A 24284-nucleotide genomic window follows, 5' to 3' on the forward strand; every position below is an offset into this window, starting at 1 on the left:
TGGTGGAGGCAGAACTTGTGCTACCCGCTGCTGGCCCCCTAAAGCACCATGGAGGTGACAGTGGCAAGAATGGGCCAACTTCCTGATGGTCTCCTGGGAGGATGTTGACCCAATGGGCAGTGACTGATATGTACTGCCCTTGCCCATAATTAGAGGACCAGATATCAGCACTCTGGTGCACGGTCTTGGACACCGAAAGTCCCAATGAGTCGCCAACCTTTCTCTTCGCATAACTGTGCAGTGATGGGACAGCTTTGCCAGAGATGTAGTGGCGGCTGGGGACTCGCCATTTGGGGTGCGCACACGCCACAAAATCCCTGTAAAGCTGGGAGTCCACAACATTAAACGGCAGGGACTGAAGCACCAGCAGCTTCACCAGGTGTCCGGTCAGTTTCTGTGCCATAGGATGGCTGCTGGAGTAAACCTGACGTTTGGCCATGGACTCGGTCAGGGATTGCTGCCTCATTAGTGGTGTACATGGCTGCTGCTGGCAACTGAGGCCTGAGTTCCAGTGAGAGGATGCTGCATGATGGGATCTGCAGTGTATGGTGCATCCTGACAGAAGGTGGTATTTGGGTCACGGTTTTTCCAGGCCTGTTGGTGTTGCCTGTCCATGTGCTTCCTCAAGGATGTTGTCCCAAGATTATCACCCCTGCCACAACTGACCCTCTCATTGCACAGCAGGCACAGAGCGATGTGTTTATCTGTCCCCAGGCGAAAGAACTGCCAGACGACAGAGGACCGTGGTTTGCTGCCAGCCACGGGGGGTCTTGCTGGCTGTTCACTGCCACTGCTGCCTGAGGGTCTTCTACCCCTCCCTCTTGTGCCTCAGTTTCTTGCAGCAGTGGGATGTTGGTGCTTCGGTAGCACCTCTTTTTCCTCCCCTGATGACGCTGAGGATAATGCTGCTTGAGGGCGCCACGTCCGATCAGCGACATCATCATCACCACCACTGCTACTTTCCTCCAGGGGCTGGGACAGGATCTCAGGTGTGGCACTGGATGCCCCTCCCTGACTCTGTTGACTGCTTACAGCCAACACCTCCTCTGCAGTCTCAGCACGTTCCACCTGCTGCCTTTGGGGGACTAGTACCTCCTCCTCACTAAAAAGTGGTAGAGACTCCAAGGGCAAATCAAGGTTTGCCAAGAGTTCCCTGGCAGAAGGTGCCCCAAAGGTGGGTGGCATAGTAATAACAGGGGATGGGGCAGAGGACTGTCGCTGACCGTCCCATGTAAGGGTGGTGTCGGATGATCCAGCCGACCTAGTTTGGGAGCTTTGGGCGGTGGAACTGGAGGATTGGATAAGCCAATCTAGAACTGCTGGCTGTGTGGTTCTTACATAACCAGTGGGCGTCTGGGGTAGCTGCACCCTGCTGCCACACTTGTTGCCCTGGCTGCCACCGGATCTAGTGCTGCCACTTCTCCTACCCTCACCGCCTGCCGTTGCAGTCCTTGCCTGGGAAGTGCTGGAAGTAGGACGCTTGGACATACTTCTTTGGTTGGTGGAAATTTGGAAAATGAAATGAGCTATTGGCCGGAAGGCACAAAGTTTCAGTGACTATTGCTTTGTAGGTTGGCGGCACCCAGCAAAGCAGAAATGTACAGGTTATCACAAACAAACAAACTTTTTTTTTTTAAGTTTTTTTTAGCTGTCTTGGTTGCGGGCAGCTATACGGGGTCGACGGCACCCAGCAGAGCAAAAACGGACAGCTTTTGTGGGGCGCTGACTTAGCGTCACCTATAACAGCTTATCACAAAAAAACAAACAAACTTTTTTTTTTTTTTTTTAATTTTTTTTAAACTTTCTTGGTTGCAGGCAGCTATACGGGGTTGACGGCACCCAGCAGAGCAAAAACTTTTGCAGGGTGCTGACTTAGCGTCACCTATAACAGCTTATCACAAAAAAACAAAAAAAATAATTTTTTTTTGTGATAAGCTGTTATAGGTGACGCTAAGTCAGCGCCCCACAAAAGCTGTCTGTTTTTTGCTCTGCTGGGTGCCGTCAACCCCGTCTAGCCGCCTACAACCAAAAAAGTAAAAAAGTTAAAAAAAAATTAAAAAAGTTTGTTTGCTTTTTTGTGATAAGCTGTTATAGGTGACGCTAAGTCAGTGCCCCACAAAAGCTGTCCGTTTTTGCTCTGCTGGGTTCCGTCTAGCCGCCTACAACCAAAAAAGTTAAAAAGTTAAAAAAAATAAAAAAAGTTTGTTTGCTTTTTTGTGATAAGCTGTTATAGATGACGCTAAGTCAGTGCCCCACAAAACTGTCTGTTTTTGCTCTGCTAGGTGCCGTCAACTCCGTATAGCCGCCCGCAACAAAAAAAGTTTAAAAAAACCTTAAAAAACAAAACAAAATTTTTTTAACTTTTTTGGTTGTGGGCAGCTATATAGGGGTAAAGGCACCAAGCAGAGCAAAAACGGACAGCTTTTGTGGGGCGCTAACCTAGCGTCACCTGTAACATCTTATCACAAACAAATAAACTTTTTTTTTTAAGCTTTTTTGGTTGCGGCTATATGCGGTTAACGGCACCCAGCAGAGCAGCAATGTCTAGCGTCTCCTCTCGGTCACGGAACAGTAGCTGGTTCAATGCTACGTGTCCTGAGTGACTCTTCTCACTTTTCTCTCCCGATTTCTTTTTTTTATCTCCCTATCTCTCCCTAGATATCACAATTTTTTAGTTAGATGCCTATCTCTCCCTCTCTCTACCTATCTCTCAGCCTCTTTCCACTATGTATGGGCTTATCTTCTATATCCAGCTTTCCCTGGATCTTGCGATTTATTTTTTTATCTCTCTCTCTCCTCCTGCTTCTCTCATAAACAATATATACTCCTTCTCTATCTCTCCCTGTAGTTATCTAGTTGTTTGGCTATCTAATCTATGTGTTTTCCCTCACTGCCTAACGTGGACCTCCTTTCTCTCTGCAGTCTGGAAACACAATGAGAAACTGCAGCCAGGCTCAAGCACTTCCTATTCCTAGAGTGACGTCACACACCTTGATATTCACATAAAAACAGGATACAAAGGATTATAGGAGTAATAATCCATTGTATCCTGTTCTATTCTCTAGTAAAAGTTCAGTTTTGCGACGTTGTTGCGATTTTAACTTTTTGCAATGTTCAGAACGAATCCGGTTCTTACCGGTTCGGTTCGCTCATCCCTAATGTGTAGCAAATTACAGCACAATCAATCACTGTGAATCAATAAGCACAAAGATATAAAACATGCATTAAAGTGTATATTACAAGTGGAGGAAGAGAACCAATGTTCAATGATCATCCTCACTGCCATCCTCACTTCCGGGTGTGGGTGCAGTGAATGGGAGGGAAAAAGGCTGCTGGTAAACATGCATACCAGCAGCCTTTTCATTGGCTTGAGCTCATCACATGGCTTCCAGCAAGCTCAGACAATCAGGTCTGAGCAAGCTGGAGGCCATGTGATGCGCTCAGCCAATTAAAAGGCTGCTGGTATGCATGTTCACTAGCAGCCTTTTTCCCTCGCATTCACTGCTGTGGAAAACTGCGAAGAGGAAGGAGACTAGGACCGTCCCCATGCCGTGACGTCATCGACCCAAGATGGCACCCGGGAGGACAGGGTCGACAGTGATCTGGCATGTATACCTTATTTAACTTCCGGGGTGGGTGGAAAGGGGGAAAGCAGTGAGTCATGCACTGCTCTTTCTGTATCTTGAATAGTATCCTGTGCTGCTGACTCTTTTTAAATTGTTAAATTGATGACTCATTAATGAGCTGTTCGGCCTGTCACTTCAGACACTACGGGGAGTGGAATAAAGCTAGCAGGACATGAGGGAGCGCAGAGGGGCATACATAAGTTTATATATTCTGCACAGACATCACTAACGAGCCCTTTATATGGGCTCAGTAAGCAAGTGCCGATCTAGCAGAACAGCGATCTCTTACATCAAGTCATTGGGCTGTGTAATAGGGCCCTTACTCCTGCAAGAGAGATGAAATTCCTGAGGTTTCAGATAAACATAAACCGATTAACAATGTCAGGTTCGGGGACGATTACATTCACAATCTGATGTAAGCTGTCACTGTCCTGTCTAAGAAAACTGTAATATTATCCCGTTTTTCCACGAGAGGCCTGCTTACCTCTCCATTAGATGCAGTGACATGGGCAAAAGCTTAATTCAGTCGTCTTCAATCCAATATTCTCTCAGAATGGAACAATTGAGATCCTCTGGATTCTCCGGTCATCATTTGTCCTTCTACTAATAAGGACCTCAAGTGGTGGCTCTCCTAAGAACCTTAAATTGGATTCCTCAGGTTCAGGTTGGGGTACTCATGTGAATAATTATTAGGTCCAGGGAACATGGTCTCCTCGTGCAATACATCTCTTCTCCTCCACACGTCACCTCCACAAAGAGAATCAGTGAAGTACAAGATCTTCGAAAGAATAATAGATCTTCCCTAATAACATTGTGCTGTGACTCATGGCTGGTTTTCATCCAGATTCTCCCAGATTTCTTAATCTGGAAAACCATGATCAAGAAAGATTTCACCATTTTAGATGTCAATAATATTACTGTTCTTTACCTGCAAAGAACTTTTGAAAGCAGTTGTTTAGAAAGTAAAGAACCTCATTCTTAAGTTTGCAAGTTCAAATACTGGTAACAAAGCTAGTAAAGCCTCTATCTCAATGTGGATTTGTGACCTCATAAGAGACTTTTAAAGTCCACATAGTTATGAGTTCCCCCTATCTAGTAGACCTCTTTCCACCAGATCGGTATCTGTGGCTGAAAGAAACTAAATTCATTTGCATCATATATGAAGAGTAGCCATGTGGTTGTCCACCTTCACCTTTGTGAAACAAGAATTTACAAAAGTTTCTGGTTTCAGCAGAGAAGCTATTCAACAAGCATTGATGGTCCACCCCCCCCCCCCCAACTTTATCGTAATGCAAATCATTTTGTGTGGTGTTAGGATATGTGCACACTACAGAATCCCGAAGGAACACCCGTCGCTGATTCCGCAGCTCGCACCAGCTCGCGGACTCTGGCGGCTGTGCGCATCTCCACTGCTGCCATAGGGTTCATTCTGTTGTTTGCAAGATTTTGCCGTCCGCCCAAAGAATGAGTGGGTTCATTCTTTGGGTGGACAGCGGAATCTGGCAAATCACAGAATGAAGCCTATGGTAGCAGCAGAGATGCGCACAGCCGCCAGAGTCCACGAGCGGGTGCAAGCTGCGGAATCCGCAACGGGTGGAGAACAAATTAGAAGCAACATGAAAAAATATTACTTTACTAAAAGATTAGTAGATGTTTGGAACAAACTTCCAGCAGATGTGGTAGGTAAATCCACAACTCAATGCTAAAGTAAGTAAATACTAAAGGTATTTACGTAGGTTGAACTTAATGGACTAGGTTATGAAAGTTAAAATACTTTTCAATATAACTTAGAAAGAAAGGAGAGCACTATATGCAGAAAAACAAGATGGAGCCACACAGGAGAGGGGAATAAAAACTCTCTCACCTGGTCGGGTTGTGCACAGGGCAAAACACGGATAGCAGTACTGGGTGGAGAAACCTCAGCAGAAATGGTGTTACGAGGAGCTACAGTCAAGGTCACAATCCGGCTTGGGGAATCCCACCAGTTCAGAATCAGTTTGGCATATGGAGAAAAAGGAGGCCCACAATCAGCGCTGCTCTTGTGGATGGAATCTTTATTAGGACAGCCCCTGTCCTAATAAATATTCCATCCACAAGAGCAGAACCAATCGTGGTCCTCCTTGTTCTCCATATGGCAAACTGTTTCAATATAACTTATTATACTTATAATTTGTATATTTTTTTATTTTTACATCATTTTACATTAAGTGGCTGCTGCTAGGAAAGTTCATGTCAGAAACGGCAGGGTTGTCTAAACCCTGCAGTGCCTAGTCCCCCTTCTCTGATACTGTAAGCATTTTGTAAGGCAGATTATGGAAATACAGTGGTGCCTTGGAATACGAGCATAATTCCTTCCGGGACCGTACTTGCAATCCAAATCACTCTTAAACCAAAGCAAATTTTCCCATAATAAACCTTTGAAATGCAGATTGGTTCCACGCCCTCAAAATAATGATTTTTCTAAATAACATGTAAAACAAATGAAACAAACATTTAAAAAGCTGGATATGTGATATTATAAATTACTGTACAGTATAGCCACCAGCATGTGGTTTATAATATATAGCAAGACCATAAACCTGAAAATACAGCAGCACTTTGTAGATACAGGATGGAACTGCAGATCCCTGTAATGGAGTATGTAATGTAGTACAACAGGCTAGAATAGAGAGGTCTGTGTGGTCACATGACAGCAATAGGGAGGTGTTCAGCATGGACCAATCAGGAAGTGAGAATCATTGAGCTGTGCAGGACAGTGACAGAAACCTCTCTGTACAGCAGTGTGAATGGCTGAGTGTGAGTGCAGGCACATTACAGCAGCAGTGTGTATAGCTGAGTGTAAGTGCGGGCACATTATAACAGGAATGGAGAGGATGGGAAACATGAGGGCTGACAGAGACTGCAGGGAGCATGAAGGAATGAGCAGGGCATATGTGGGCACAGTATAACAGAACTCTGTCCAGGGACTTCCTGGGCCAGAGTACAGTGCTGTAGACCCCGGTATGCAGACCATACCCTTCTCCACTCCACGTCCTACACAGCACAGGGAGCTCTTAAACCAAAGCAATGCTCTTATACCAAGTTACAATTTGGAAAAGCTGTGAGCTCTTCTTGCAAAGCATTCTCAAACCAAGGTACCACTGTATCAGAAAAATTATACAGCACAGTATTTCAGATGAAGAAGAAATTGTTTACAGATTTTTCAAAACATTTTCCTTATTCCTTGGCTCATGAAGAGCTGTTTACTTGTTAGTACAGATGTTATGTGTTAGTATGTCAGCCCTTTTAAGACACACAGGGCTAGGGGCACAAGCCATGTTATTTATACGTATGTCTTTCATTTTATCTCATTACTACATTGTCATTAAATAAAGTCCCACGTGTCTTATGAGGAATACATTCAAGAAACTAAGTTCCTTTAGAAATCTTTACCTTTCTTCCCCTTTGATATGGGAAATTTGCTCATAAAACTTGATGTGGCCATAAAATCTTGATGCCTAAGAATTGTCCCATTTTCCATATAAACATAAGTAATCTCACCTTCATTGTGTTGTTTTTAATATTGTGATATGTCACAGATGATGTCTCTTTGGAGATGTTCCTTAGATATTATCATTTAAGTCCAATATGATTGATCTTTACTAATTTCATTACTGGTCAAGGGTGATGCCTCATAGCTTTTTGCTTGTTGAGATTTTTTGCTCATTTTACTCTTAACTATCTTCCAAATACCTCTCAATTTCTTTTATTGTGACCTCTTTAATAAAATTAAACTAGTGACACTCATCTGCACAGCAGTTGCACTTTCAATCCCGTCTTCAGCTGACCTCCTATCTGCTAGTTTTTGAAACACCACAGAAACTAACCATTCAGACAATCAGTTGCTACAGCTGTGTCCTGCCTCAGTCACTCATTCGATTGAGCAGGCAGCTCCTGTGTGGCTGTGACGTCACAGGAACTGGAGACTAATAGAGAGCAGCAGGAGGTGGAAAGCATCAATCATGGACCAGAATGGGTCAGTGTCAGCATTTCATTTTCCCCTTTTAACTCCCATATTTCCTCCATATTAACATCTGAAAATGCACAATTAGCTCACACCAATGTAATCTGCTAATCTGTTAAATAGTTTGGCCAGAGGTGAGATTAAGTACAGTCTTGTAGCCCCTTACTTGGATATTAGTCGTTTGCAGGCAGATGACTTCTAACCAGGGTATATAATAATTTTAACATCATAAAACCTTAAATTCATACATTGTTTCATAAGTTGTTCTGTTTTCTCTACTCCATGTACTAGGAAATTTATTTTATGTTGTCATGCCAACTTTATTGTCATTGCCTGATCCTGAAGAAGAGCCCCAGCAACTTGCAGAAACAAGTCCATTCAAAGAGCCAGAAGAAAATCCAACTGCTCCAAAATTAACCAGTATTGTGGAGAATAACCTCTCAATGCAAAGTATACAAAATGAAGCATCTGCCTCTGATTTGCCTCCTAATTTGGTTATTCAAGATGTTGATACGATCTTCAGAACTATTGAACAGCTAACAGACAAATTACACAGGCTAAAGGTAAGATGAAGCCCATATGAGTAACCCCCCACTAATGGAAGTAATACAACTTAAAGGAGAACTCTGGCCAAAATTTATTTTTTAATATGTTATTGCATAAGCAAAGTTAGACAAATTCCTAATGTACACTAATTATGGGAAATGCACATATAGTGCTATTTTCCTCAATTTAGTAGGTCAGGCAGGGTTCAATTTCTCCCCCCCCAAAAAAATTGATGTCATGAATTGGGTGTAATTCATATGAAGTGTCTAGCAGGGGGGCGTACAATTACATTGTATTTTCTCAATTCACAAACTTCAGCTACTGTAGCCCCTCCCCAACCTGACAGGAGCCCTATAGTGCAACCCCCCCCCCCCAAGGACTCCTAAATTCTCCCCTCCCCTGACCGCCCCATCCAGATCACAAGTGGCATCAGCCCCGTCCATGGCACATAGGACGGGGCTGCTTGTACTTGTGGTGCTGCTGCGCTCCCCCCCCAGCCCAGAAGTCCCCATTGAAGGGAGTTTGGGGGTCTTTAGTGGGGGATGCCTTCAATGGGGGCTCCTGGTATGGGGGATGAGCTGGGGGGGGCAGCTTCATATAAATTACACCTGATGTGTGACATCACAGTTTTCTTTTAGAGAAGTTGAACCCTGCCTGATGTACTAAATTGAGGGAAATAGCACTATATGTGCATTTCCCATAATAAGTGTACGTTACGAATTTGTCTAACTTTGCTTATGTAATAACATATTAAAAAATACATTTTGGACGGAGTTCTCCTTTAAAGGCATTACTATACACACTAGTTTCCTATGACACAGATAGTTTCATTTTATAAGTATCTGCACTAGTGTTTTATCACACTATTTTTCATCATTATATGGGTATCAAATATGGGTATTAATATCCACAAAGTCTATTTTTATAATTTAATAAAACCACAATACAATATACAGTGGTGCCTTGGATTACGTGCATAATTCGTTCTGGGACCATGCTTGTAATCCAAATCCACTCTTAAACCAAAGCAAATTTTTCCATAAGAAATCATTGAAATGCAGACAATTAGTTCCACACCACAAAAATAAATATTTTTTTCTAAATAACATGTAAAACAAATGAAACAAACATTTATAAACAGCTGAATATGTCATATATATATATATATATATATATATATTATATATATTATATGGTGTATAATGTATAGTAAGAGCATAAACCTGAAAAAACAGCAGCAGTTTGTAGATACAGGATGGAACTGCAGATCCCCATAATGCAGTAGCGTACTACAGTAGGCTAGAATAGAGAAGCTGGGCTGCTGTAAGAGGTCTGTGTGGTCACATGAAAGCAATGGGGAAGGGGTGTGTGTTCATCATGGACCAATCAGGACTGACAGACTGCAGGGAGCATGAAGGAATGAGCAGGACATATGTGGACACATACATGCAGCGCTCTCTGTCCGGGAAGAGAGGGGTTACAGCTATGTAGAGATTACCTCCACAGTCCTGTCCCCGGAAGTAAGCCCCAGCCTGAAGTGGATCTGCTATCATTTGGAAGGTGAGGGAGACTTCTCTCTCTGGGTCAGAGTACAGTGCTGTAGACCCCTCTATGCAGACCATGCCCCTCACACTCAGTACAGGGAGCTCTTAAACCAAGTCACAATTTTGAAAAACTGTGAGCTCTTAAATAAAAAAACCTCTTAAACCAAGGTACCACTGTACATGATTAGAGAGGTGTAAAAAGATGACTCTGTTAACAGATAGATGGTGCTATCTCTGCATCTATCATGGGTAAGTTTATGATTGTTACCATTTTGTTGTATTATTGGACCTTGCAACTATTGATCCTCAGTAGTAGACATAGATACAATGTGGGTCTGTTGGATTAGGGAATAGTCCATGTACAGTCTGTATATGGTTATCTTCCCACAAAATTTTTCTCTCCATTTTGAACCAAAAAAATTATGTCAGTCATTTTGAGTTCAATGACGTCTGTCATTTTGCTGTTTGGCCACCAGTCAGTGCAATATGGCTGTTGATACATTATTCTCGTTTAGGTGGACTAATTGGCCTTTGGATTAATTGGCCTTTGTGTGTGTCTTTAATTGAAAAATCCATTAAATTTCATAGTAAAAACAGGGAAAGGACGGTGAAAAATGAAAAACTGTGTATGAAAAACTAAAGGATAATGTCCGGTGTCATTGTCATGATCATTATTTTGACGTATGCGCAGACAACATCCGTTATTTAGTGCATTGTACGTCTATCATTGCATTGACTTCAATTAATTCCATTGAAGTCAATGAAATCGTAGCAAAAATGGACCTCTTTTTAAAAAGTAAAAGCGGGCGCCTTTTCTGTTTTTTTAAATGTAGCTTGAACATAGCCTATATAGTTATATATAGATATAACCACAGAAGTGATGTGTGGGAAGAGACTATTGAAATATTTAAAGCATACAGTACATATAGCTAAATGCAATATTTAACAGTACATTTTGTTGTATGTACAGTGGTTTGCAATAAATTAGAATATCAACAAAAAGTTATGTTTTTTTCAGTAATTCAATTCAAAAAGTGACCTCATATATTCTATAGAGTTATTACATATAGAGTAAACTTTTTCAAGTGCTTATTTCTGTTAAAGTTGATGATTATGAATGATTATGGAATACAGCCAAGAAAAACCCAAAAGTCAGTTTCTAATTTCAGAAAATTAGAATAATTAACCCAAAACACCTGCAGTGGCTTCCTAAGTGTTATTAAAGGTCCCTTAGTCTGGTTCAGTATGCAACACAATCATTGGGAAGACTGCTGACTTTACAGATGTTCCGAAGGCAGTTATTCATACACTCCACAAGGTGGGTAAGCCACAAAAGTTCATTGCTAAAAAAAGCTGGCTGTTCTCAGAGTGCTGTATCAAAGCATATTAACCCTTTGAGGACCAGGCCCAAAATGACCCAGTGGACCGCGCAAATTTTGATCTTAGTGTTTTCGTTTTTCCCTCCTCCCCTTCTAAGAGCTCTAGCACTTTCAGTTTTCTATCTACAAGCCATGTAAGGGCTTGTTTTTTACAGGAATAGTTGTACTGTGTAATGGCGTCTTTCATTTTACCATAACATATATGATGGAACCCCAAATAAATTATTTATGAAGATATAAATTGGTGAAATCGTAAAAAAGAATGCAATATGGTAACGTTTGGGGGGTTCCTGTGTCTTTGTAATGCACTATATTGTAAAAGCAACATGATACTATTATTCTAAAGGTCAGTCCGAACACAACCATATGCAGGTTTACGCAGATTCTCTAATGTTATATATATTTTTTTTAAATGAAATCCTTTTTTTGGCAATTAATTCCAAATAAAATAGCCCTATTGTAACACTTATAACGGTTTTAGTTTTTCACCTACGGGGCTGTATGGGGTGTCATTTTTTCCGCCATGATCTCTAGTTTTTATTTATACCATATTTGTGAAGATCGGACGTTTTGATCACTTTTTTTTTTTTTTTTTTATATATAATGTAACATTAAATCGGTAATCTGCGCACTTTTTTCCCTCTTTACGTGTTTTCCGTTTACCATTCGCAATGACGCTTATTATATTTTAATAGATTGGACAATTACGCACGCTACGGTATATTATATGTTTATTTGTTTATTTATTTTTATATGTTTTATTTATATAATGGGAAAGGGGGGTGATTTCAACTTTTATTGGGGGAGGGGTTTTGGGGTAGTGTAATAGTGTTTTTAACTTTTTTTTTTACACATTTGAAGTCCCTTTGGGGGACTTTTACATACAGTACTTTGATTTTTACACTGATCATTGCTATGCCATAGGCATAGCATTGATCAGTGTTATCGGCGATCTGCTCATTGAGCCTGCCTGTGCAGGCTCAGTGCAGCAGTTCACCGATCGGACCGCACTCAGGAAGGTAAGAGACCTCCGGCGGTCCGTTTTAACGATCGGGACCCCTGCAGTCACACTGCGGGGGTCCCAATCGGTAAGTGACAGGGGACTCCCCCTGTCACTTACACTTAAACGCTGTGGTCGTGCCGCGATCGCTGTGTTTAAGGAGTTAATGACACGCGGCAGCGCGATCGCTGCAGCGTCTCATTACCGATGAGGTCCCGGCTGCTGATTGCAGCTGGCCCCCACCTGCTATGAAGCGTGCTCCGCTCCGGAGCGCGCTTCATCGCCGGAGAAACACCCAGGACGTATAGTTACACCCTAGGTCGTCTGGGGACAGATTTCCATGGCGTAACTATACGCCCTGGGTTGTCTAAGGGTTAATGGTAAGTTGAGTGGAAGAAAAAAGTGTGATAGAAAAAGGTGCACAAGCAACCAGGAGAACATCAGTCTTAAGAGGATTGTAACGAAAATGCCATTCAAAAATTTGGGAGAGATTAACAAAGAGTGGACTGCTGCTAGAGTCAGGGCTTCAAAAGCCACCACATCCAGACACCTGCAGGACATGGGCTACAAGTGTTGCATTCCATGTGTCAAACCACTACTGACCTATAAACAACGTCAGAAGCGCCTTATCTGGGCCAAGGAAAAGAAGAACTGGACTGTTGATCAGTGGTCCAAGATGCTGATTTCAGATGAAAGTAAATTTTGCATTTCATTTGGAAATCAAGGTCCCAAAGTCTGGCGGAAGAGTAGAGAGGCACACAATCCAAGCTGCTTGAGGTCTAGTGTAAAGTTTCCACAATCAGTGATGGTTTGGGGAGCCATGTCGGCTGCTGGTGTAGGTTCACTGTGTTTCATCAACACCAAAGTCAACGCTGCCGTCTACCAGGAAATTTTAGAGCACTTAATGCTTCCCTGTGCTGAAAAGATTTTTGGAGAAGGAATTTTCATCTTCCAGCAGGATTTTGCAGATGTCCACACTGCCAAAAGTACCAATACCTGGTTTACTTATCACAGCATCACTGTGCTTGATTGGCCAGCAAACTCGCCAGACCTTAACCCCCTAGAGAATTTATGGGGTATTGTCAAGAGGAAGATGAAAGACATTAGACCCAAAATGCAGACGAGCTGAAGGCCGCTATTAAAGCAACCTGGGCTTCAATAACACCTCTGCAGTGCCATCAGCTGATTGCCTCCATGCCACCCCACATTGATGCCGTCATTCATGCAAAAAGTGCCCTGACCAAGTATTGAGGGCATTTACTGTACAGACTTTTCATTTGGTCAACATTTCTGTGTTAAAAACATTTAATATTCAAATTTTCGGAAATACTGACTTTTGGGTTTTTCTTGGCTGTAATCCATAATCATCAACTTTAACAAAAATAAACACCTTGAAAAAGTTCACTATGTATATAATGACTCTATGAGGTCACTTTTTGAATTGAATTACTGGAAAAAACATAACTTTTTGTTGATATTCTAATTTATTGCAAACCACTGCATATTTTCCATGATTTGATGCTGAGTTGGTGCAAATAGATTTTATGAATATTTTTGCCCATCATTCTTTGGTATAATTACTTAAAGGGGTACTTTGATTTCAGGTAAAAAATAAACCTGCTGCAGAAGCATATAGTATTGCTTAACCTTCTACCCCAGTTCAAAAATTCATTAGTTTGGGGAGGACTTAGTTCTGCATTTCGTAGTTGTACTTCCTGGTTGAGCAGTTGCTTAGTAATACATGTTCCAGGATGCTTTTCCTCATCTGTTCATCACAGACCCCAACCTCCCCCCCCCCCCCCCCGCCTACTCTCCTGTGTTCTGGGACCTCAGAGGATGGCACTTTGTCTACAAAGAGGGGGGCAGTTGGGGACCTGCAAACAATAAACATTTTGCAGTTCTGCTGTTTTCTATTACCTGTTGGTTGCGAATCATGCAAAAGCCATTGAGTCAGTACTATTGATAAAAACACTGTAGTAGCATTAATGATATATCTTGGGGTGATAGTTTTGTTTAAAGGGAACCATCACGTAGCAACAGGCCAACAGTAGGGTCAATAAGTCCAGTTCAAGCTGAGGACTGAATGGTGCGAAAATAGGAGCTTAAATTCACCAAGGAATGTCCTGCACAATCTGAATGAAGAGGCAGAGTCCACTGCTAAGAGAGAATTAGTAGGTTGTAGCGCCACTCCGAGGCGGCGACGTAGTTCCTGTGTCGCTTTGTGGGATTCGGGCAATGTTCCAATCCTGAAGAAATTGGAGTCCAGCGTCTACGTCAGGAAGCACAACAGAGCCGAAACCATGCACCACGATAAGACCAGCTGATGATCCCTATTTATACGTAATATCGCTGTTTCATAGGGCAGAAGTCACTGGGGCAAATGATCTGCGAGCTTTCAAAGTTGTTGTGGAAAGGTCCGGAAAGACCGAAATTTTGGCATATGTGAGGGATGGTGCACAGCGCTGCTTGGTAGCGGCAAGGAAGGCTCTTTTTACGTGGAGGTGGCACACCCTTATCAAGGCGTCCCGAGGATTATTAGGGTGAAATCTGGGCGGGTCTGGGTAGGCGACGTGCCCAGTCAATGATGAGCTCATCCTGATACACATCCGGCATCATGTCCTTTATGAAGCCCCGAGCGAAGTTAGGCAGATCCAAGGGTGAAACAGTCTCAGGGATGCCTCGTAGGGCATTTCGCCAGGGCATTTCTTAATCCGCTCATCTCCACTTCCAAGTGCCGATGGGAGCCTAGTAATTTGTTATGCTCATTAATAACATTGTACAGTGTGTCCTCCAGGTGCTGTACTCTGGCTGTCTTTACTGAGTCTTTTATGACAGAGAGAGTGTGGTCTAAGGTCAGCCCGTATGGAATTTCTTAAAGCAAGTAGCATCTTCCTGAGTGAGAACATGGTGAGGGATGCATGGATGTTGTTGAAAGTCCCGAGTCCAAAGGTGCATAAGTAGGGTAAGACAGGCACAGGGCTCCAGAAAGAGTCTCAGCAGAGGGAGAGGCTGATGCAAGGTCAGGAAGTATGGAAGCTCCAGGAGAAAACCGTTCAGGGAGGTATGGGGGAGAATGTGAGTGCTTGCACAGAGCTTCAGCAGGAGGGGAGGGAGGGGGATCTGAGAAGGAGGGGAGGCAGCGCTGCTGCTCCGCTGTAGAGGCTGAGTGCAGCCGATGAGTTGTTACTTCAGTAATGTTTCCCCTCCGATCTGTCTTTGCATGAGATTGTGAAACTTGCTGTCCAGTGCTGTGGATTCTGCCCTCTCCTGCTTCCCCGCTGATCGGACGCCTGGGGGGCCCGCCACGCTACCCCGGAGTCTGAGAATAGGAAGTCCAGGTTGTAGTCCGTGTTGAAGCCGTCGACATCTTGTGCCAGCTTAGTCTTAGGGAGAGAAGATTTCAGCTTCCTCCGTGCTACAACCCAGGCTTTTTTTAGAAGTTGTCTGCATGGTAGGAATAAAGATGAGGGTGTCAGCTGTTCCCAGAGTAAAAATTGTGAAGGTTGAGCAGTGGAAAAGCTGTGTAATTGTGAATAGTGCAGGAGCTCGGTGGAGACACGTGTGTCCCCTGAAGCGGCAAACCACGCCACCCTATCTATCTTCCTCAAGTCAGTACGATTACAACGATATGTAACTTGTATAACTTTTATTTTATTTGATGGCTTTTAAAAAATCTAAATGCTCCTTAAAATTGCTCTATGGCCATGCTTATAATGCTTTTATCCTTTGGTCTACGGTGCTGTGTGAGGTGCCACTTTTTTTTTTTTTTTACACAGTAATATGAAGCCCCCTGGAGGACTTCTATATACACAGCACTGATCACCCATTGAGATCAATGCTATGTATATAATAGAGCACCAATCCATTAGATAGGTGGTCTATTGGTCTGATCTGCTGCAGACCAGATCAATAGAATACCAAGCCTGGACCAGCATCATTCCGACGCTAAGCCCCGGCCGGGTAAGTCAAACGGATCGCCCCTCTGCGATCGCATCATGGGGGGGGGGGGGCGATCCATCCACTAGACCACCACAGATGGGGAGAAATAGACATTTAGATGCAGCTGTCAGCCTTGACAGCTGCATTTAAATGGCTCATTAGCGGGCGGGATCAGACCGCGCCCATTAACTGCCGTCTGTTGTCATGCAGTGCTGGGGTCCTAGGTTCCCACCAAGGACAACATCTGTACGTGTAAGTTGAGTATGTTTGTGTGGATTTCCTCCCAAACCAAAAACATATGGATAAGCAAATTTAGATTGTGAGCCCTAATGGGGACAGGGACCAAATTTGCAAAGCTATGTAAAGTGCCATGGAATCAGTTGGCACTATATAAATAAATAATAATAATAATAAATAATAATAACTATTATTATTAATATTATTATTAAAGCCAGTGCTAGTGACGTCACTCATACATTGTAACGTTGAGTGGAGATAGGGGCCTCTTGACCCTGGAGTAGGAGTGCATACAATTAAAAGGCCAGGCACAGCACCGTTATGCTGCGATAGGACAGATTTTCCTGACTTTTACATGGGGCCTGAATCATTAATCAGGATTTTTACTTTTATCCATTTCTAAACTAACATTCAGACTATACATTAACTCTGGCTGGCTGGATTGCACTCCATTTTCTGACCCTACATGTCAACATTTCTATTGTTTAAAGGGGGTGGAGTGGGGGGAGATCCATTCTTCTGCCCGGGCCGGGCCTCAGTGTCGCAATGACTCCCTGCTCGGCAATACATTGCTCTGGCCTAAGCAAACTATCACCGATGTGACTGATCATTGCTGTGCATATACACAGCATTGATCTCTATGAGAGATCAATGCTGTGTATATAGAAGTCCCCAGGGGGACTTCTAGTTAATGTAAAAAGAAAAGTGAAAAAGTGTTTTTATTAATTTAAAAATCCCCTCCCCTAATAAAAGTCCAAATCACCCCCCTTTTCCCATTTTATAAATAAATAAATAAACATATTTGTTATCGCCGCGTGCGTAATCACCTGAACTAATAATTTATCACTTCCTGATCTTGCAGGGTGAACGGCATAAGCAGCAAAAAATTCCAAAGTGCAGAATTGCGCATTTTTGGTCGCATTAAATCCAGAAAAAATGTATTATAAAGTGATTAAAGAAAAGTTGCATATATGCAAACAAAGTACCGATTGAAAGTACAAATCATGGCGCAAAAAATGACACCTCAGACATCCCCATAGACATAAGGATAAAAGCGTTATAAGGATGAGAATGGAGCAATTTTAAACACATTTAGTTTTTTTTAGGTTTTAATTTTTTAAAAGCCGTCAAATAATATAAAAGTCATGGAAGTTACATATCGTTGTAATTGTACTGATGTGAGAAACATAGATAACATTGTACCATAGGATGAACAGCGTAACAGTGAAACTCCCTAAAATCAAAGCAGATTCCTTTTTTTTCGATATGACAACGCAAATGAATTTTTATTGGTTTCGCAGCATATTTTATGAAAAAATAAAGCCTGTCATTGCAAAGTAAAATTGGTTTTGCAAAAAATAAGGGCACTTATGGGTCTCTAGGTGAAAAAATGCAAGCACTATGGCCTTTTAAACATAAAGTGGAAAAAGTGCAAAAACGAAAATTGGCTTTGACCTTAAGGGGTTAAACATGACATTGCGTTTTTTGACACAGGTATCAATATATAACATTTATAATTAATGTTATTTAGGTAAAAATGTATAATTGAAAGTTATAACATTGGCCATTAAATTCTGCTCCACTGCGTGTTGTTAATATATGTTTGTCTATGACACCTACAGGACTTGGACAAAACGCAAGAAGTGTGGGAGGTACATTCACAGCTTTGTGCTCTGCTGTGTTGTCAAACACAGTGCAGTGACTTCTTATAGACTTGTTATATGTGGCTCTTTTGATGGCCGCATCTGGGTCGCAGCCCACCTGCCCACTGACGCCACCACTATAGTAGTGGCAGCCTCACCTACTGCCTACCCCACGCAGCACAGGGACGCTCCTCCAATCCAATAAACGCGTGCGTCATGGTCGGCCGCAGGGGCCCAACGCTCCTGCTCTGCGTTGATTGGATTGAAGGAGTGCGTCTGGGTGCTTCGTGGGGCGGGCAGTAGGTGAGGCTGCCACTATGATTGTTGCAGTGCCAGCGGGCTCCCAGTGGGCAGAAAACTCATCACCCAACTTTCCTGGCAGCCGAACTCCCCCATCCTTCCATCTCTCAGGTTGGGTAGTGGGTAGGGAGGTAGGGAGGCAAATGGACTATTAGAACTGTCATCCCACAAGATTCCTTCAGAGTGGCACTCCTTAGCCAGGGAGTACTGTTGGAGTATCTTAATGTTTATATATTTTTTTTTCTGGACATTAAGTTAATGCCTTTTTAGTTTTGATTTTCAGATAGGGAAGAGACTTTGTCCCCAGGGGGTTTATAGTGTTGTGGGTATAGGTCTGCATTGGTTGTAGTGTTAGACAGGGTGTTAGATACTGTTACCTGTTAGGTTAGCCTAGTTAAAATTAGGCAAAAGCCGGTGATGTTTTATGCTAATTGTAAGTGTCTGGTGGATGTATCTGTGGGTGTATGGTGGGCCCCCTCCCCCTCCCAGGAAGTATTTTTCTTTTGGTGTTCGGTGTGTCAAGACCCCTGTGGTAAAATTTGTCTTCCTTCAAAATGGCAAACTAAAATTATTTAGTTCACATGTGAGGGGGATGAATTTCAATCACAAACATGTCCTTTGTTTTGACTTTATAAGCTATCATGCTACTTACTCTACTTTTGCTAGGGGGTATCGGTTTTAATTACTAAGTAGAGATGAGCGAACGTGCTCTTCCGAGCTTGGTAAGCGATCAAGTATTAGGGTACTCGATGGTACTCGTTACTCGGACGAGCATCTCGCGATACTCAAAGAAATCTCGTCATCCGTTTCCTGTAAGTTTGGGCGCTATTTCTCAGCCAATAAACATGCAGGAGACTCTTTGGTACATCCTGCGATGACGTGGGACCCATACATGTCGACAGCAGCGATTGGTTGGCCAGATCAGATGACCCTGCCATATAAAACTCGGCACCAGCAGTGCTCGCTTCAGATGCATGCTGTAAGAGATCAGGGACAGAGCTGCAGCTGGTCAGGTAGAGTGTCAATGTAGGATTTAGCGTTTCAGTAGGCAGGGTATATACTAGCAGTACAAACAAACAGCTCTTTTCAGGTCTAAAAGCTTTTATTAATACTATTACTAGAGACTGCTGGCTGGGAGTTGCAGTGCTGCTACCGCGATTTAACCAGCACACTGTGGTGACAGGCTGTTGGCAGAAAGGGGACATTAGGTGTTGCATACACACCCCTGAGAAGTGCTCAGTGTACTCCTTTTCGATTTTGGGGCTGGTGGTCCTGGTGTACTACACTGTATTGCTGGGATTTGTAGTGCATCCAGCATAGAACTTCACTGCTCATTATATTGGGATGGCAGAAAGTGTGTACAGTTGTTGCCCATACCAGATAGCACTGTCAAGCACCCCCTAAACTAGTGTGTACTACACTGTATTGCTGGGATTTGTAGTGCATCCTGCATAGAACTTCACTGCTCATTGTATAGGGGTGACAAAGTGTTTACAGTTGGTGCCCATACCAGATTGCACCGTACAGCCCCACCAAACCATTGGTTACTACAACTATTTTTCCAGGTATCTGTATATCATACGCAAGGCCTATCTCAGTTCCATACTATGCAGTGTCCATAAAATGGTGAACCCCAGGGGTAAGGGTCGAGGGCGTGGGGTTCCAAGTGATGTGGTTGCTGGAGGCCGTGTTTCAGGGCAGGGTGACACAGCAGCAACTGTTGAGGAGTTAGCAGTGGCACACCACAGACGTCCACTTCCTAGCTTCTTTGACCAACTTACGGGGTCTCAAGGTAGACAGTTATTGAAACCGCAGCAGTGTGAACAGGTGATCACGTGGATAGCGGATAATGTGTCCAGTAACTTATCCACCACCCAGTCTTCAACGTAGTCCGCCCACGCTACCCAAGAGAGTGGAACCCTTGCTCCATTAGCTCAGCCTCCTTCCCCACAGCCTGGCCCCTCCAGGGAAAGAAGGGATTCAGATCCACCACCATGCTCCCAGGAACTGTTTTCTGGACCCTTCCCTGAGTCAGAGCAACCGGAGCAGTCGATCTGTCCTGATGCCCAAACTATGCAGCTCACGCAGTCAGTGGGTGATGAGAGTGGGGACTTGCAAGCGGGGTTGGAAGAGGTGTCTGATGATGACGATGAGACCCGGTTGTCAAACAGTGAGGTTGTTGTCATGGATGTAACTCAAAGTGAAGAGGAGAGTGAGGAGCTGGTGGATGAGGATGAGGTGACTGACCCGAGCTGGGTGGATAAGCCTAGTGAAGACCGTGCTTCTGAGGGGAAGGCAAGTTCACCCGCAGGACCGGTTGGAAGAGGAAGAAGGGTGGACAGAGGGAGAAGCAGGGGCAGAGCGAGTAGATCAGCAACTGTTTCACAGAGTCAAACTCCCATGGCCAGGACTAGATGTTCCGAAGTCTGGAGGTTTTTTAAATAAACTGTGGATGACCGACGGACTGTAGTGTGCAACGTGTGCCACGCCAGGATCAGAGGGGAGCCACCACTACCTGCCTAACCACTACCAGCATGCGCTGGCATATGAGTGCTAAACACCCCACTCAGTGGAACCAAGGCCGTTCAGTGACTGCAAGTCACACCCTTGCTCCTTCCCCTGTGTCACGTGCTGGCTCTGTCAGTCCCCCCGCCCAGGCCCCAGGCACGAGCGCCTCCCACCCTACACCCCTTCACCTCCACTGTGCTCCACACCCTCCAGCAAGGTGTCCAAGTGCAGCGTTCAACTGTCCCTGCAGCAGACCTTTGCACGGAAGCGCAAGTACACTGCCACTCACCCACATGCACAAGCCCTAAATGTGCACATAGGCAAACTGCTGAGCTTGGAGATGCTGCCCTATCGGCTGGTAGAGACAGAGGCTTTTAGGAACCTCATGGCGGTGGCTGTCCCTCGGTACTCTGTCCCCAGCCGCCACTACTTTTCACGGTGTGCCGTCCAAGCCCTACACCAGCACGTCAGCGACAAGGTCCACCTAACCACGGACACGTGGACAAGTGCTGGTGGGCAGGGACACTATATCTCCCTGACGGCACATTGGGTCAACTTGGTGGAGGCTGGGACAGAGTCCGACTCTGGAACCACCCCGAGCATTGTGGGGCCTACCTCAGTTGTGGTCTCTCATGAGTTGTACACCTCTTTCTCCTCCTCTTCTTCCTCCTCCTCTCTATTACCCTCCACGAGCACGTCGCCTCCATCTTGTAGCATCAGCAGTGCGGTGGGTAAGCGCCAACAGGCGGTGTTGAAACTGCTGAGCTTAGGCGACAAGAGGCACACGGCCCAGGAGCTGTTGCAGGGCATCATGGCGCAGTCAGATTTTTGGCTGGCTCCACGGAGCCTCAAACCAGGCAAGGTTATGTGTGACAACGGGCTAAACCTGGTGGCGGATCTTGGCCCACGTGTTCAACTTAGTGGTGCAGCGGTTTCTTAAGACCTACCCCAATTTGGCTGACTTGCTCACCAAAGTGCGGCGCATCTGTGCGCATTTCTGCAAGTCAACCACAGATGCTGCCACCCTTAGGGCAGTGCAAAGGCGCTTGCAACTGCCGGCTCACAGACTACTGTGCGACGTGCCCACGAGGTGGAATTCCACCTTCCAGATGGTAGCCAGGGTTTACCAGCAACGCAGAGCCATTGTGGAATGCCAGATGTCAACCTCACTGCGAAGCAGTAGTAAGGTCGATCAGCTACCTTAAATCTACAATGAGGAGTGGATGTGGATGGTCAGCGGAGATTACGCCATCATCAGCCTCACCATCCCGCTGCTGTGTCTGCTTAAAACCTCCCTGCTCAGCCTGAAGTCTGACACTTTGCCTTTGTCTCAGGAGATGGGTGAAGAACAGCCGCCGTTAGATAGCTAGACCACCCTGACGTCAGTTTCTCAACACCAAGTAGAGGATAAGGAGGATGAAGAAGAGGAGGAAGAGGAGCAGACTGGTGCCGCCACTGAAGAGGGTTCCCATGCTCAATCCTTACTTGTTGAGCGTGTATGGCCTGAAGAGGGTGAATTGGTGGAGGAGGAGGAAATTGAGGCTAGTCAGGAGAGGGAGTTCTTGCGTGTTGGGACCCTGGCACACATGGCTGTTTTTATGTTAGGCTGTCTTTCCCGTGACCCTCGGGTTAAAATTTTGACAACACAGATTACTGGGTGTTTACCCTTCTGGACCCTCGGTACAAACAGAACTTGTCCACTCTCATTCCTGCCAAGGAACGCAGTATGAGAGTGAATCAATATCAACAGGCCCTGGTGCAGAAGCTGAAAATGTACTTCCCATCTGACACCACTAGCGCCAGAGGACGTAGTTCTGTGGACCAAAGAGCAGGGGGGGAGCGGTGGAGCAGGCAACTTCATGGACAGTTTCATGGCACCCCAGCAAGACTATGTCAACCGTCCCTAGTCTAGACAGAGTAGGGGGAAGCCTTCAGGAAGATGGTGAGGGAGTACCTTGCTGACCATACCACCGTCCTTCCCGATCACTCTGCTACCTACAACTACTGGGTTTCAAAGCTGTATACGTGGCCCCAACTTGCGCTTTACGCCTTGGAGGTTCTGGCCTGCCCTGCCGCTAGCGTGTTGTCAGAGCGGGTCTTCAGTGCAGCTGGTGCCATCATCACTGATAAGCGCACCCGCCTGTCCACTGACAGCGCTGACAGGCTGACGTTTATAAAAATTAAAAATTTCCTCTCCTCCTCCTTCTCCTCCTTTTCCTCTTCCTACAATTCTCAGCCAACTGCCAAGTCTTCTTCCGCCATGCAGGGTCTGGCCTAAATATTGGGAGGTTCAATTGCTTCCTCACTCCTAATGGTTCTCTGTGTCCTCACTGCCATGCTCTGACATCACACTACATCTGCGGAAGAGCGGGACTGGTTGACGGCGGCCCGCCAGTCGTGCCCCCGCCAACCAGCCTGCTGTTTTATTTAATTTTTTTGTGTAGCAGTGGCCTCACCACCCCCAATCAAGAGGCATCAAGTGCACCCTTGATGGTGAGTGCTGACTGACAACTGGCCTAGCCAGTTAGCTGTCAGCACCCTGGTTCATGACCACTACATATCCCAGCCCTGGACTCACTCCAATTTATGGGTGGACTCACTTGTAATGGCTCTCTTTGTCTGGCCTAATTTTTGGGAGGCTCACTAGCTTCCTCACTCACTTTTAACCCCTTAACGACATCGGGCGTACCTATACGCCACCGCAGGGTGGGCTTTAACGCAAACGGGCGTATAGGTACGCCCGATGTTTCCCCGATCGCTGTGTGTTCACACACAGCGGTCGGGGAAGATGGCCTGCTATAATGTATAGCAGGCCATCTCTGCTCGTCGGCACGGGGGGTGATTAACCCCTCCTGTGCCGACGATCGCTGCTATATGCTGATCAATACAGATCAGCATATAGCAGCTGAAAACAGCTTTCCGGGTCATCGGTGACCCGGTGGCCCGGAAAGCAATGGCGATTGGTGCTGTCCGAGATAGCACCAATCGCCATAAGTGTCCCCACCAAAGATGGCGTCGATGCCACCCCCACGATCGCCGTGATAGGCCGGCCAGTACCGGCCGGCCCATCACGGCGATCATACTGTAAAAAACACAGTTGCCGAGTTCTGCACCCCCCAGCTAGGTAGCTGAGAGGTGCAGAACAGGTGTGTGTGGTGCAGGTGTACCATACTCACCTGATCTGGCCGTCCGGAGCGAAGATCTGCGGTCCGCGCCGTCCTCGCGTCTTCTTCGCGTCGCTTCCGGGTTCGTTCGTCCAGCGTCGGAAATCTTCGGAAACACTCGGGTCTTCGTTTTCGGCGGGCCTCGGTAATCTCCGGCAATCTTCTCTCTACTGCCCCCTAGCGGCTGATCAGTGAATATCATTCACTGATCAGTTGCTTTGGGTTAAAAAGATTTTTTTTTTTTTTCCCCCCCAATTTTTTTTTTTTTTTACTTTTTTTGCGCCCTAACGCCGCTGAGTACTGATCAGCATCGCACGTAAGTGCGCCACTGATCAGCAACTCATCCTTTTTGGCATAGGAGTGTTTTTTCCCCCCTATATCCTACCGCCACTGTC

At 45.0% G+C, this 24284-nt stretch overlaps 1 protein-coding gene across 6 annotated transcripts in view; it reads left to right on the forward strand.

Annotated features, from left to right (window-relative positions):
* ARHGEF11 (Rho guanine nucleotide exchange factor 11) overlaps window positions 1-24284 on the forward strand; it is a 630876-nt gene that overhangs the window by 580488 nt on the left and 26104 nt on the right. For all 6 annotated transcript variants that reach the window (XM_069949394.1, XM_069949398.1, XM_069949396.1 and 3 more), the window contains one exon: window positions 7921-8192. In XM_069949394.1, the coding sequence (XP_069805495.1) occupies window positions 7921-8192 (272 nt within the window). The remainder of the gene's footprint in view (window positions 1-7920; window positions 8193-24284) is intronic.

Source organism: Dendropsophus ebraccatus, chromosome 13, assembly GCF_027789765.1.
Source record: "Dendropsophus ebraccatus isolate aDenEbr1 chromosome 13, aDenEbr1.pat, whole genome shotgun sequence".
In the NCBI taxonomy this organism is placed as follows: domain Eukaryota; kingdom Metazoa; phylum Chordata; class Amphibia; order Anura; family Hylidae; genus Dendropsophus; species Dendropsophus ebraccatus.